The following is a 14,542-nucleotide window of genomic DNA, read 5'->3' on the forward strand; positions in this document are numbered from 1 at the left end:
ACGAGGCACAACGGGGCAGGGAGAGGAGAAAGAGCAATTGGCTTTAACATCGGCATGCATGTCCCATCTGCTTTTTTTTTTTTCCTTCCCTCTCTCCGCGCGCGCTCTCTATTGTATGCATATCTGTAATGTTATGGTTCTCTGGTTGAAAAATAATGAGTATGCCTTTGAGGTACTGGATAGGGTATAGACCGCAATGGGCTACAAATGGGGTGCATGGCATGGTGCTACATCGGCTTATTATCGGCGATAAATCGCCATTCGACATTCCTATCTGTCCCTTTAGAAAGCAGCGAGGAAGAGTGAGTGCGTAAACGAGCGAGGGTGAGGCATGGCGTGGTATGAGTAATGGATCGTTGTAATGGGATATGCATGTAATTGTAATGGCCAATGGATGGTATGTGTGCAATATGGCGTTGGCTTTATGGCTTTATCCTGTCCGTTGCAACGAACGAGTACGGTGCTCCGCTGGGATTGAGGACGGCAACACAACCTTTGCTTCTTCCTCTTACTCCCTCTCTTTTTTCTCTTCTAGCCCGTTTCTGTGTAGCTTCTTTTTTTCACACTTCCACCTTCCTCCCTCCTACTCTTCGAATCGATCACCCTCCACTTTTCCCTCATTCGAATGAACAGTGATCGGAATCCCACCCAGGTCATCGGCCTTCCCTCCTCCTCTCTCACCGACCCTACAGCCGGCCTCTCCAAGATCAAGGCCACGGCTCTGTTGCTCAAACAAAAAGTCGCCGGTATAAGCACCAAACCTCAAAAGCTGCCCAACAAGATCTCCCAACCCTGGTCTCTCTCCTCCCGTGCCGCGTCCTTCCCTCCCTCAGCTTCGCCTTCGCCCTCGAATGGGCAGCTCTCGAAATTTTCAACGGCACACGGAGGGGGGAGAGCGAGAGGGTCGAGTATGTCCAGCGGAGGAGGAGGGGCAGCGAATATCAAGGCAATGATCGCCGCTCGAGAGGATCCGGCCCTGAGTTGTAACAAGATGGCCCCGACAGGGACACAGCCTGCACCTGCACCGCAGAAGCGGGATGCTGTCAGGGAAGGGATGACCAAAGTTCTATTATCCCCTTCGTCTCAGTCTCAGACTCAATCTTTGTCGCAGCCTCATACAAATGTACCCACAGCGACAGCACCGACCGACCTATCACTGCCACAGGATCAGAAAGTGCCAATCGAAAAGCTGCCTTCACAAACCCCTACCACAACCAGTACCAATAGCAACAGCAACAATAACAGCAGCAGCAGCAATGACAACAACGACAGTAATGGCAGTAGCAGTAGTGCAGATTTAGGGAAACGCTCGACGAGGCGGAGGAAGGGTGGCGAGACGCTGGTGCCGAGTCAGTTTGCGGCGACTACTTCGACCTCGAGTGGTGCTTCGTCTGATATGCCGCTCTTCATGAAGGCGTTCCAGCAGGACCAACCTAATGCCTTGAGCATCACTACTTCCACAACCCTTCCTTATACCAATATCGATACCGATCCCAATACCACAAAGACCACCGAGGATGCGGATGCCGTGAAGAACAAGAATACCACCCAAGATACCCCGCGATGCGATAGCATCCGCTCTCCCAGGAGCGAGAGTACGAGCAATCGGTCGATCAGTAGTGGTCTTGCGGATGCTTTGCCTGTGGAACAACAGCAGCCACGACTGTCGCCAAATAGATCTGGAGCTTCTTCTCCTACTAGCATGGTCTCCCCGCACGCACATTCGGATACGATGGAGATCAAGCCTAAGACCCCACCATCGTCTATTTCATCGATTCCAACATCAACATCAACATTAACACCAACACCGACGACGCCAAAGACGCCCTCCGCTGCGACAAGAGCCCTGATGTCGGTCTTTGACCAGCCCCGTCCTATAATGTCCCCTCGTCGTCACACGACTTCGAGCGGCTCTTCGTCTTCGTCCTTGTTTTCGTCGCGCCATGGGTCGCCCCCACCTCTACCATCGATTTCTCAGCAGCAGCATATGAGTATTGTAAACCCGGCGTTGAGACAATTGCAAACACCCCAGATCCCGACGAACCTGGTCCAGGCGCGGATTATGCAGCAAGAGGAGCAGAAGCGAAGGGACGAGGAGTTGGCTAAGATCCCGATTACAGCGAACTTGCGGACGGTGAAGAAGATCCAGGCAGTGCTCGTGGATGAGGAGGAAGAGGAAGGCGGTAGTGTGGGACGGGGAGGGGAAGGAGAAGGGGATGAGAATTCGAGGTCGGGTTCGGTCTCGGGTTCTTCGTCGGCTTCATCGTCGTTAAGTGCGCGGACGACACGTCCAAGGTCGAAGACGGCGACGTCGAATACAGTAATGGTCTCGATGTTGGTCGGGGGTAAGCAGCGCGGGGATCGGAAGCATGTGGAGCCCGTGGCGATCCCAAAGAAGCTGGCGGAGCAGGTGGAGAATATCTTGGGGCGGAAACTTGCAGGCAAGGGATGCGTCCTTGACGAACGCGAGAAGGAGCGCGAGGTAGGTCTTTGTGGTGTTTGGTGTTTGGTGTTTGTTGTTTGTTGTTTGGTGTTTGGTGTTTCAGGAGATGCTTCGCCGCTTGCGCCCATGCACAATGAATTTTGCAGTCAACACAAATTTCGACAATTTGTGTAACAAAAGAACGTGCTTTACAAAAAACAATTGAGAGAGATCCATACTAACTAATTGTTTCAACTAAGCACACAGGTACTAACCCATTTTTAACATTATTTTTCCAAACCTATTCACACTACAATACAGGAAGAAGAAGCTCGCAAGGTTGCCGAACCTTTGCCTCCAATCGTCCGCGGCCAGCCCCGGAAACGGGCGCTCACATCTGCACACATCCGTAACCTCGTCTCCTCCTGGGACCACAAAGTCGAAGAGGCCAAGGAAATCACTTCAGAAGCCGAACAGATCCGTCAGTTCCTGGAAGAACGCAGCACTGCACACGCGGAGCTGCCCAAATTCTCGAAGGTGCCCCTTTCAGGAAGCGAGCTGCTTAAGCCATTGCCGTCACTCCCAGCGCCCCCGCTTACGATGCCGACGTTGTCGAGTAGTAAAGGCGAGGGGCAGAAGAAGGCGGGTGGGCATAGACATGCGAAGGCGGCGAGTAGTAGTGGCGCGGCGGTGTATATGTCGAGTCGGAACGCGCGCTCGGCCTCGGGGTTGGTTTCACCAACGTGGAAGAAGGGCGAAAAGAAGATGGAAGAGGAGATGGCGATGACGGAGACGGATACACCTGTCCCAGTCGTGGGTCGGGATTTGGCAGAGTCCGTCAAGCAGTCTACTGTCTCGGTAAGTTTGCCTTTGCCTTTGCCTTTGCTTTTGCCCTTGCCTTTGCTTTTGCCTTTGCTTTTGCCTTTGCTTTTGCCTTTGCTTTTGCCTTTTTTTTTTTTTTTTTTTTCTTTTTGCATTTTTATCACTGGTTTTTACGCAAATGAGTGCTAGGATATTCACCTGCTCATGATATCTCTCTGTGCTTTCATAGTCCGAGATGCTGGAGACAAAGAGAAGCGGCCAAGTGCTGGACAACAAGGCCGTGATGAGTCGACCACGCCGGGCAGGTGTCCGCAAGCCCACTGCTGCGATCAAGGAAGAATCATGAAACTAACATTTATATTTATTGACAAAAAATTTGATGACCAACGTGCAACCATGAAGAGTGCTCAAAAAAGATGACACGAAATAACGAAAACGAAAACGAAAACCATAACCACACATACCCATATTCTACAATCTATTTATTGTGAACGCAACAGAAATAAAACATAAAAGATAATTCTTTTTTAATATTTAAAAATACAAAATAATGGCAAAAGTAGAAGAGGGGGTATGAACTGAAATGAAAATGCGAACAAAATGAAGTGTATGTGCGAAAGATGTATGTAAAAAGGTGTCTAAGGGAAATTCACAACAACGTTCTTGTTAGCCTGAATTATGAATTGCGCCGGTACATTTGATCCGCCAGCGCCTAAAGTAGGCCCTGGAGGAGGTGCGAGAGAACCCGTTGGTGTTGCCGTCGTCGTCGCCGTCGAAGTTGCTGTTCCTGTCTTGGCAGACCCAGTGGTTGATACGGTCTTGGTGGTAGTTCTCGACAAGATTCCAGTCGCAGTCGAGGCCGTACGCGTTCCGGTGGCAGTACCGGTAGCAGTTGCAGTGCCACTCGTAGAAGAGTACGGTGGCTGTGAGTAATGCGCATCTCTGAATTCTGCAGGTTGATAAGTTCCCGAGACGGCATTCGGGCCTGCATTCGCCACCAACCCATTCGCGTTCACGGTCGTGCCATTGCGCTGTCCGAACGGTAGAATAACAGCCCCAGCTTTCGAGAGTTGGACTTCCGGAGCGTTGACTTGGAAAGTTAATGATTGGTTCCAGGCTTTCATGTCCAGTTGAATTTGCCCGTCCAGGGTGTTCAAATTCACGGTCGAGGGTGCTGTTGAAGTAATGTTGGTGGAATTGGATGAGGAGGGAGGTGTGAGTGAGAGGGGAGAGGAGAATCCGACAGAGGCTTTGATGTCGCCGCTGACACTCACGACCGAGAGTCGGTCCTGTACAATGACAGATGCGAGCGTTACAGTCGAAGGTGAATTTGCCGTGTACGAAATCGAAAGTGCGTTGATATTCAGCGACTATCAAGAGAAAGAAAAAAAAAAAAAAAAAAAAAACAAGGCATTGATGTTAATAAACGGAATCCTTATACTCATGAATTCAAAGCTGTTGAACGATCGTGCTATACATACGTACCTGAACAAACATGTTGTGGTTGCTGATCCCCCTGAACCGCCAGGTCGTGTTTCTGCGCACATTTTCGTCCAGGTTCACATAGACGTCCTGCTGATCAATCATAGCATCCACGGACAATTCCGACCGACCAGGAACAGTCCTCGGCATCTCGATCGTCAAAATCGAGTTTGAGCACAAAACTGTCGACATAAAGAACTCTCGATGGCGATCAGCCGCATCCTAAAAAAAAAAAGTATTTCAGTACTCGTTATGAGTGAAAGGTCCCTGTCGATCCTGCAAGTAAAGGCAAAAAAAAAAGTCGATGACGCTTTCGACCACAGCAACTTACATTGAGTACGTAGCGCAGGGTGTTGTTCGAGAGCACCTCGACCTGAAAGCCAACCAGGTCCTGTCGCGTCATCTTGTAAAATTGTCGCTGCAGCTTCAACAACACACGGGTCTCGGTCGTATTGGGTGAATCTATAATATTGATATTCCCTCTCTGTAGTACAAAAGAAGCAAAGTTGGAGATTGTAGGTCTGAGTGAGTAAAGCAGCACTGCAACACTCATAGACGGCTTGCGCAATAAGCAATGGACTCAAAATGAAGTCATGACTTACTGTCCGGGTTTGATATTCGAGAGAGATGCCACGGACGGAATCTGGGTCGATCTCATAGACCAAAGGGTCGACTGTGTTGGGATCGATTGCCACGCATACTGTGAGCTTGTGCAGCAAAAAAGTCTATTTGCAAGGAATAACAAAAGAGTCAAGTTAAAAAAACCTGAATTTCAGTGGCAACTATAGAAACGCATTGCGATTGCTGTCGTGCCGCTTCCTTACAGTAACTGCGGCAATGATTCCAGCAGGGATGAGGATCGCAAGGAGCAAAACCCACCACCGACATCCTCCAAAGAACCATTTGCAGAACTTGCGCTTTGGTACTCTCGTGTATGCGGGTCCTTGCTGGAATGGTGGCAATGGCGCAAGGTAGTTGTGCTCGTCTGCTGCTGAAGCCTCAGTACCGTATATGCTGGATGCATCGCCGCTTCCCCCGATAGTCGTACCGCCACGGATCGTGCCTGCTGCCCTGGATCCTGCTTTTGATCGCATCGCCTCAATGGCAGAGGGGCTCATATCACTCAGAGCTCCTCGATCCCGGTCGGATCCGTAGTGGTGGTTGTGCTGGTGATAATGATGCTGCCGAGAGACTGGACGGTGATTCGAGGCCGACGAGGGGACGTTGGAAGTTGTAGGTGATGTTGGTCTTGCATGATAAAGATACCGCTCCATCAAAGGATCCTTGGACTTTCTCGTCGAATGGTGTTTGCTCATGCTCGAATGTGGCCGTGAAACGGATTGTCCATCGAACTCTGGTGATAGTCCAGTGACAATACCCGTAGTCGACATGTTCTTCAACTGCCAGGATTGGTGGCCGGGATTTCCGATCTCTTGCATTTCCACATAGACATGTTGCGGGCGATCTGGAGATTGCGACTCTGTGCGATCGGTATCAACAGACAACCGCGACTGATTGGAATGCCTATTTCTCCGAGAATGCCGCGATGATGCCGTTGAAGATGCCGAGAGAGGAGGAAGGTCAAAGTGTACCACAGATGAGTTCCCAGTTCGGTAGCTGCTGTCCGTATCGACGGACGTATTACGCTGATGGTCCTTGCCGCGTCCATAACCCCTCGAAGCCCGATTCTCCTTGCGACGCTGCTCGAGGTCCTGCTCGTCCTCGCTCTCGCTGTTAGTCTCCCAGTGTTCCGATAGCATGCCCTCCGCATCCAAATCCCTGAGATCGCTCATGTGTGGGTTCGTGAAGTCTATTGGTATCGCAACCATGTCTCGGATGGGACTCGTGGGACGACTCCGTCCACGGGAAACGCTGCTCTGGCGCGAAGAATATGCTGAAGAGGTCGATGACGGCGTTGGAGATGGCGACACCAGTGACCGAGGCTCGGGCGAGACGACTCTGATGGAGCTCTGACTACGTGAAGGCGGGTACGAAGACTTGATATTGCTCCGCGACCGCGACCGTTCGAGCTGATGATGATCATGATGCCGCTGAGGTCGATGCGTATGGATCTGACCCTGGCTGTGTCCAGGCGGATGATACTCGCCGTGCTTTTTCCGCAGGGCCTCATTGGCTTCCTCCTTTAGCCTGCGCTCCTCGCGCTCCTGTGCCTGCCGCTGCTGACGCTTCTTCTTGCTGCCGAGGCCGAACCTGCGAGACGTCAAGGGCGGGTCATCTTCAAGCTCTTTAAGATTGGCATCCAACTTGTCATTCGAGACAGCTGTCGAGGAAGAGGTGTTTGAGAGTGTGTTGGAGTCAGTGGTGAGAGGAGTGGAGGTTCTGGACGCGACTGCCATAGAATCCTTTGCCTTGAGGGTCTCCGAGGAGGACTTGATGCCGATGGTCTGATGTTGCGGCTTCGGAGTCCTGTCCTGGTCCTCGGCCTCGGACACTTCCCTGGCATCAGACCCAGTATGGATGCCCGAGTTCCTGATAGAAGGCCGCGAGAGTCGTTGAGCCAGAGTTTGCGGCTGTGCAGTAGATGAAGATCCCGGGGTGTTCTTGGTCATTTTTGGAATATGGGTCTCAAACTGTGAAACAGTGACCCCTGCGAAAGTGTTCGCGTTGCCGTAGTGAGAATGAACTGCCTCTGTTCAGACAAACGCAGCTGCTTGGTACTGTCGTGGTTGTTGTTGCTGAGTGAACGGAGGATAACAGTTGTGAGTGGCGAAGGTTGCAGTGGTGGTGATAGTGGTGCAATTGCAAGAAGGGTTGAAGAAAGAGGTGAAGAGTGTGCCAGGGGGAATATGTTTTGTGGGGGGAAGAGGAGTGTTCTGAAGGGGCGGGAGGGAGCACTGGTGTTACGAGGAGGAGGGAGTATCGTCTCTTTTGGCTTGATGAGGACGAGGTATAGTGATATGTATTTATACACTGTCTATGAAGTGTTGCGTGTCTATATGCCCTCAAGAAAGAAAGAGAAGGTGGAGGAAGAAAAAGCGAATGATGGTGATGCTGAAGGAGATGAGATGAGATGCATCCTTTCCAAGAGTGCCCTAGTCTGTCTGTTTGTCTGCCTGTCTTTCTTTCCGCCTGCGTCAACGAGCTTTTTTTTTTTTTCATCTGTACTTTGCTTCGGTAACATGTATCACACCAGCATGCAGTTATTGAGTTCCAATACATTTCTGATGAGGAAAGCGGGCTTGTACAACCATAGTCAATGGTATTGGGCCTCATGTTCCATGTCAAAAAGCTAGCCATCTCGCTGAAGGTCTATTCTTGTCTTTGTCGTTGCCGTTGCCGTGTTCGTATGTATGCAATAGCTAGAAATGACTGTTGGAGCAGCCGGGGCCGGTCTCCACGCTTCCCTTTGGACGAAAACCACTACATCTGTTACATTTCAACCCAGCCCAGGGTGAGGTTATTTCATCACCATCACAAAGTGAAAAAAAGGGAATTGGCCAGTTCTGGTTCCTGCCCCTTATTCATCGACACAAATTGCATCTTTGTTGACTCTAAAAAAAAGAACGCGATGGATCAAAGGACCTCTCGCACGGTTTGAGGTCAGGTTGGACGTCAGTCCTTATTTCTGTGTGTTTCTCTTGCTCTTTTTGCTCCGCGCAATATACCACGCGCCTTTTAATTGAGCCTCCTTTTTCGAATTGGCTGACTATGCGGTGTGGGTGCGTGGGCATTCGGCGTGATACGCTTGTCCTTGCGCTTGGTCCTCCATTTTTTCAGTTACTCATCCTGACTGAGGCAGAAATTTATTTTTTTGTTGACGTTCGTGCCAATGGAGATTCTGGGTTATCTGCTTTTGTATTTCTTCCCTGCAGCATTGGATAGCTAACGACGAGCGGCCCAAGCAGCGCTGAATGAACATCTTCACTTAAAACCGCCAAAGGGGGAACAAAGAGAATTACATCGGGCATCTGTGCAACCATTACGTGCACAAACAATAAATACACGCTGTCCATTAGCGCCAATTGATCATGACAGGCCTAATGTTCTCGCCACCTTGGCGAAGTGGATTCTTTTTCTATGAAACAGCTTGTAACAGGAACGAGGATCGTATTCCTCTTCATATCGATGCATCAAAAGCGCGGTATCCATTCGCGTCACTCACAGGCGCGCGTGACAGGCATGCCCCCTCAGCTGCCCTTGTATTTATGCACGGTGTCAGGATGCGTCAAAGAGCCACAAGTTTAAGGTCGGCACCAAGTACCCCGACTTAACTTAATGTTTACAGTCCTCTTCCGGTTGGATAGTACAGGGCTCTCTCAGCCTATACGCTGCGCGTATTATCACGATCGTCATTGTGCTCTTTTTTCCTTCTGTGTGCTTGCGCGTGCGCTGTAGTTCGCGTCCTGCACTTGACCGTTAACTCTATAATAACACGATCCGCACATCAACAGGACAGGGCGGAGAGCGTGGTAAACTGGGACGCGTGGACGGAAAACTGGGAGAGCTGCACTTTTCAGGGCTGGTAAAGTTTCGAAACGAGATCTTCGAGCTCAACAGTTCTTTTTCTTTCTTACTGCATGTAGCCATACATGACTTTTGGTGCATGCAGCATTTTGGCCCCTCAATTATACTTCCATGTACTGTACAGCACATTCAATAGCTTGGTAATGAAACGTAGTTGGTTGGAAAGTGTTACTATGCTGGTAATGCTTGAAGACTACCTGCAGCCAAGGGATAGGAACTGCTCTTGGATGCGTCGAAAAAACTTCAACGGGACGAGAAGATAAACAAACAATGGCGCTCCTAAATGCTCTCATTCCATGACTAGTGACTATGTCTTCTTGATACAACTTCTACAGAGATAAGCTTTTCAGCAGGGTAAATGGCTGCAGGTACATCCTGAATTGCCTTGGATTATTCAAATGTTTTAGGATGTACGTTTTAGGCGCATCAGATCAATTGCGCTGCCAAAAGATTACTGGCCTGTGCACAAACGCGCTGATTCTTAAATTCATCTTTGTGCAAACTCGTTCTCCTCTTTCTTGACAGGTTACTCAAAGTATATCAACCGGAGATAGTTTGTAACTATTAGATCTGTTTTATTTCTTGATGTTTTTACAACCAGGCCATAGTCTAGTCTATCAGACATACCCCTAGTTTCATAAATCACAATAACCTAATGCTGACTCTGAGCTACCATGAGGTTAGTGAAATGATCCTGGAGCATAGCAATCTGTATCTGAAATAGCTGCTGCTGTGCCTCGAGCTGTTCTTTCAGTTGATCTTTCATCTGTTGCTTCAGCTTCTCCTTCAACCTCTCCACGATTTGCAGACCTTCTTCCTGGCGATACTGGTACTCTTGTTCTCCTCGAGGCGCCGTTGCTGACACTCCTGTCAATGTTGATGCTGTTGCTTCCGTTGCCGGTACATCCGTGAGTGAACCCAATATGGTAGCAGATCCAGAAGCAAGGTTAGACGCAGACGTAGAATGAGAGGCTGAATAGATATGGGCATTGGCTGACGAAGGAGTGTTGTTGCTGTCGCTGAGGTTCTTTGCCTGACTATCGACGAGCGCTGATTCGTCTTCATAATGGAGCTGATATTTTTCCTTGTATTTTTTGACATGCTGAAGTGTTGCCGAGCAGTATATCTCATTCGGAAACCAGTCATACATCTGCCTGAAGCCTATTGATTAGAGAGGAAGAAACCCCCAAAAGCGAACAATTATTAGATGCGAAGAGAAAGATAGCGCATGCATTGGCAATAAAGCAGAAGATAGATTTTGAAATGAGCGCTAAGTGCACCTGGTATGTGATATGTTAAGTTCTCTGCGCTCTGGATGATCTGAAGCCGGTACTGGAGCCAGGCTTGAACCCAAGTTTCGTCGCCGGCGGTGAACGCGACATTAATCAATGCTGCATACGGTCAAGAACAGAATGAAAAACAAAGTCAGCATGTCGTTCAGCAAGTCCGCATCAAGAAAGTAATACATGTGTTAAGGTTACCTTACCGATAAGAACATTCAGCATTAAAATAACTGTGAAGAAAAAGTAAATGATCATCACCATGTGGAAAGGCCAGTTTGGATGTTCTTGGTCGTTGAGAATATCGCTAATTGGATCATATCGGCCGCCCTTATTTTTAAAATGGCATGAAGAGATAAAGAGAGAATATAGTCGTTTTAAGTACTGCATACCTAGTCCATCAATCTTTGAGATGTCATCAAATTAATCGCGACCTTACCATGAATAAGTACGTCGAAGATATGGCATAGTAAAAGTGCCTCGGAAAACTCAGGCCCAGATCCTTGCAACTTTCAAACGAACACGCGTGAAGCAGATGCAGAATGGCAGTGGTGAAGGCCAAGATCCCACCAAAGAAGATAAAGAAGAACACGCGAATCCGGCTGATGATCATAATGGTGATTGTCACGTAATTGGACACACTTTTGCTTACACGAAGCTCAAACAACTAGAAACAAGATGAACCGTATATTAGCGGTGAGGTATACAGAGTAAGCGACAAATGATCTCGCAAACGAAAAGCATCGGCGACTTACGAAGTGAAGTGAGATAAATAGCACAGAGAAGCTTAGAAGACCACTTCTGATTCCCTCTGGTGTCCTTTCGATTTGCTCCGCACCGCCCGCCGGGAGGGAGTCTGATGATGACAGCATGGCGACGAGTTGAACGATGCTTGCTGCCATGGTGAACCCGAATGTGACCAAATCCACGATGTTATAAATCGACCTATGCGATAGAAACCGAACGATAGCCACGAAGATAAAGAGTACTGATGAGTAATGGCGAAGACATCGTTCTTATGCAGGAAAAGTATTGTGTGGTCCTTACGCAAAGTATCGCTTCCATCCCTTGAAGGCCTGGACCAGCTCCAGCCAGAGGAATATGAAGGATCCAGCAGTTATGGCAACAAACACTCCAACAAGAGGTCTTCTATTTGGGCCATAAACCTGAATGAACACCGCCACGAGTACCAATGCGTAGTAGCAGCACTGGCAGAGGAACCGCAGTGGCCAGTACTTGAACCCGATTGTGTTCCTATGGCAAAATTACATGGAATAAATATCTGTTCCGGTGCATAAATCATGTGCGATAAATACATGTATATGCCATGTATATGGTCGCTTATCATTTGTACTCGATCAACGCAGCGAGGTCAGGGTTGTCAAGCGGCTCCAGAGCAAAGTCATGGCACTTAACGACTGTGTTGCTCTTGAGATTGCACTTGTGAACGATCATGTAAAAAAGGATTCGTGGCCAAGAAGTCCATTTCGCAGGCTGTATAGGAGATATTTCCGAAAATAATCTAAGACTCCTGTCCTTGACATGCCAAATCATGCGAAAATCAGCGATAAATAAGGACCGCGTAAAATTGTCGTTTTGAGGATTATGGACATTTGGAGTATGAACCAGTTGTAGTACTGGGTCATCGCACTTATAAAGAGGTCGAGTATTGGACTTCCAGAACTTCAGTCTAAGCTCTGGAGGATGAGCGATGGAGTGGCGTCCGATAATGAATGGTCGGTCCTTGACAGGAGCATAAGCAAGGCTCCGCAGAGTAGTCAAGGCAAGCTCGGAGTGCAGTTGCTTCTCGTCAACCAAACTATGCAGACACTGCAAGACTGGTAATATGAAATGTGGGCTTTTTTCGAGTCGTGCCTGGCGGATGCAGTAATCGACAAAGACTTTTACGAGTCCCATGGCTCGAGGCTCTGTCTTAGCCTTCTCGACAAGAATTGCAATAGGATTCGCGCCCTCGTCCATGTCTTGTTCAGGTATCCATCTCCCGAAAGGTGACGCGGGTATTATGGTTACAAATCGCTCGAAAGATAGGTGTTCCTTCGGCTTCCATAGATCTATGCACAGGTCGGAGCTTGTGCCCGACAGGGTCACAGCGTGCGTTTTGTTGCCAGAGATGTCAAACCCTAGCACTTTTTTGGGTTGATACGACAGGCTTTTGTCAGCATAGTCGTCCATGATATCCGTATCAATTGACCAAAGGAAAGGCCGATGTATGCAGAGACTAATATCTATGTAATTTGAACAATATATAGATATGCATGACCCTTGTAAATTCCAGAAGTGGCAGCGACCTCGCATTGTCAAACAGGTAAAATAATGCTTTTTACTGTGTCATACCTTGGAGAGTGTTATTTTTGAAATGACATGGGTGAATCCCCATGAACTCCAACTTTATGCACCCTGGGAAGATACAGGAATGAGACTCCGCGTCTGTCTTCGTTCTGATCTTCAGGAAAGATCCCCGTACGTTGTCGTCCTTGTCATCATCAGAGTCATTAAGCTTTTGAAGCTGATAGTGTAATTTCCAACAGGAAATCCCTGTGCACGACGTCGCTATAAACACAAATATAGATCTTTGTCAATTATCTATGGTGAATGCTGTGGATATCTCGTTATTTAAAGCTCCTGAATTGCTTGAGATCTTACATAGTAAGCGAAGCTGGCGCTTGGAAATGATCTAGAATGGAAAGATATATTGCATAGGGAGTGACAGCTTTAGACGCTCCATATAATACTAATACTCTCATCCAAATATTTGGATCGCCTTTGTTACCGGACAATACCTCTTTTCCTATAACAGAGTTGTTAGAAATTTGGTGGGATTCAACTGATTCTGTCCTATCGATATTGAGCTCAGCTGTGGAAATTCCTAGGAAGATGTCGTATCGTCTAGCAGGGACTTTGTCCATCTCAAGACTCCACTGTAAGAATCAAGTAGGGAGAGAATTACAATGAGAGTCATGGTTGTTGAGCGACGTTCACTGACGAAACCATCATTAAAGAGACGAGACTCACGCTTATAAGTCTTTTTGAAGCATCGATCGTCACTGGCGGGAGCCGTCTATTTGTCAAGAGTAGAGATTGATAGGGATCTGCATTTAAATGGACGCTCGATGGCTCTACAATCTTGGCACACAAGGCAATCTGATGTCATTCATATTCGTACTCGATCGAACAGAGAAGCGACTTATTATTCGATAATGCGGCCATGGTTGAGCTCGTCGCTGGGAATCTGTTAAGATTTTCCTTGAAGTACCATCTATGCGCTATTTCCGAAGAGTAATTAGCGTCTTGGATCTATAACTGAGATCACCCCGCTCTTTGACTGCTCATAAATGTTCTTATCTGGGCCTTCACTGTCAGCCTGCCTTGGCTCGAGAGAACCAAGATGATCACTTTGGTCTCCATGCTCAGGATTTGAGGCCATTACTCCCTCCTATAATGGAGAGGCAGCAGGACCACTGAGAGTAGGAGTAGCCTTAGTGCATTCTCGCACGTCCAAGCTAACATGACTCCTGTTGCTCATGAGAGAGTTTGAAGGGTAAGTTGAGAGTAACTAGGAGAAGACGTGGAGTGGAAGAATTTAGTCAGGGTATGTTTGAAGAGAAAGAAGAGGAGCTAAAGGGTGGGGGACAAGGACTTTTCGTTTAAATACGTCCAATTACTGGTAGCAATTGGCAGCGACGGCGAAGTTAGCAAAAGGCGAAGCTAACGGCAAAAAGCGGCGCTGACTGCAGAGATTATGGCGAGGCCTTAAACTCCTAAGTCGGCCGCAGAAATTATAGCGAAAGCTGCATAAAGCGAACTTTACTGCGCAGGTAAAAGTTAATGTTGTAAATCGAAGCCGCCTGCAGAATTGATGGTGAGGCCTACAAAACACATAGTATGCCGCTAATATAAAAATGCTAGGCTGAGTACATTGGTAAGGGCAAAGGTGAGGGCGAGGGCGAGGGCGAAGATGCGTGAGCTGTGTTTCCCCAGTGAATTTAGGCCAGAAGTAGCCCTTTGCAGCATGTTCATAGACGCTTAGTGA

At 48.3% G+C, this 14,542-nt stretch overlaps 4 protein-coding genes across 4 annotated transcripts; 1 reads left to right on the plus strand and 3 right to left on the minus strand.

Annotated features, from left to right (window-relative positions):
- Nucleotides 1-625: 625 nt before the first annotated feature.
- BC939DRAFT_501587 (uncharacterized protein) lies at nucleotides 626-3,590 on the plus strand (the record flags this gene model as incomplete). The annotated part of the gene is made up of 3 exons (XM_051560182.1): nucleotides 626-2,482; nucleotides 2,744-3,280; nucleotides 3,474-3,590. The coding sequence occupies 3 exons, from the start codon at nucleotides 626-628 to the stop codon at nucleotides 3,588-3,590; spliced, it is 2,511 nt and encodes an 836-aa protein (XP_051413976.1).
- Nucleotides 3,591-3,882: 292 nt separating this feature from the next.
- Nucleotides 3,883-7,296, minus strand: BC939DRAFT_501588 (uncharacterized protein; the record flags this gene model as incomplete). The annotated part of the gene is made up of 5 exons (XM_051560183.1): nucleotides 3,883-4,614; nucleotides 4,730-4,948; nucleotides 5,058-5,210; nucleotides 5,329-5,451; nucleotides 5,551-7,296. 5 exons carry the CDS (start codon nucleotides 7,294-7,296, stop codon nucleotides 3,883-3,885), a joined length of 2,973 nt encoding a protein of 990 aa, XP_051413977.1.
- Nucleotides 7,297-9,779: 2,483 nt separating this feature from the next.
- Nucleotides 9,780-10,718, minus strand: BC939DRAFT_446248 (uncharacterized protein). The gene is made up of 2 exons (XM_051554924.1): nucleotides 10,698-10,718; nucleotides 9,780-10,602 (listed from the first exon to the last, which is right to left on the minus strand). The coding sequence occupies exon 2, from the start codon at nucleotides 10,359-10,361 to the stop codon at nucleotides 9,864-9,866; it is 498 nt and encodes a 165-aa protein (XP_051413978.1). The 5' UTR covers nucleotides 10,362-10,602; nucleotides 10,698-10,718; the 3' UTR covers nucleotides 9,780-9,863.
- Nucleotides 10,492-14,211, minus strand: BC939DRAFT_446252 (uncharacterized protein; the record flags this gene model as incomplete). Its single annotated transcript, XM_051554925.1, has 11 exons — nucleotides 13,676-14,211; nucleotides 13,525-13,570; nucleotides 13,293-13,430; nucleotides 13,156-13,186; nucleotides 12,847-13,062; nucleotides 11,837-12,737; nucleotides 11,539-11,745; nucleotides 11,247-11,436; nucleotides 10,931-11,158; nucleotides 10,698-10,821; nucleotides 10,492-10,602 (listed from the first exon to the last, which is right to left on the minus strand). Coding segments are annotated over exons 1-11 (2,236 nt in total), but the record flags the coding sequence as incomplete, so codon positions are not given.
- Between the last annotated feature and the right edge of the window lie 331 nt (nucleotides 14,212-14,542).

This window comes from Gamsiella multidivaricata, assembly GCF_025024155.1.
Source record: "Gamsiella multidivaricata strain RSA 2152 chromosome Unknown BC939scaffold_20, whole genome shotgun sequence".
Taxonomy (NCBI): Eukaryota; Fungi; Mortierellomycota; class Mortierellomycetes; order Mortierellales; family Mortierellaceae; genus Gamsiella; species Gamsiella multidivaricata.

Excerpts from the sequence above, each read along its gene's own strand:
- BC939DRAFT_446248 (XM_051554924.1), bottom strand. The coding sequence starts at position 10,361 with ATGTATGACTGGTTTCCGAATGAGATATACTGCTCGGCAACACTTCAG.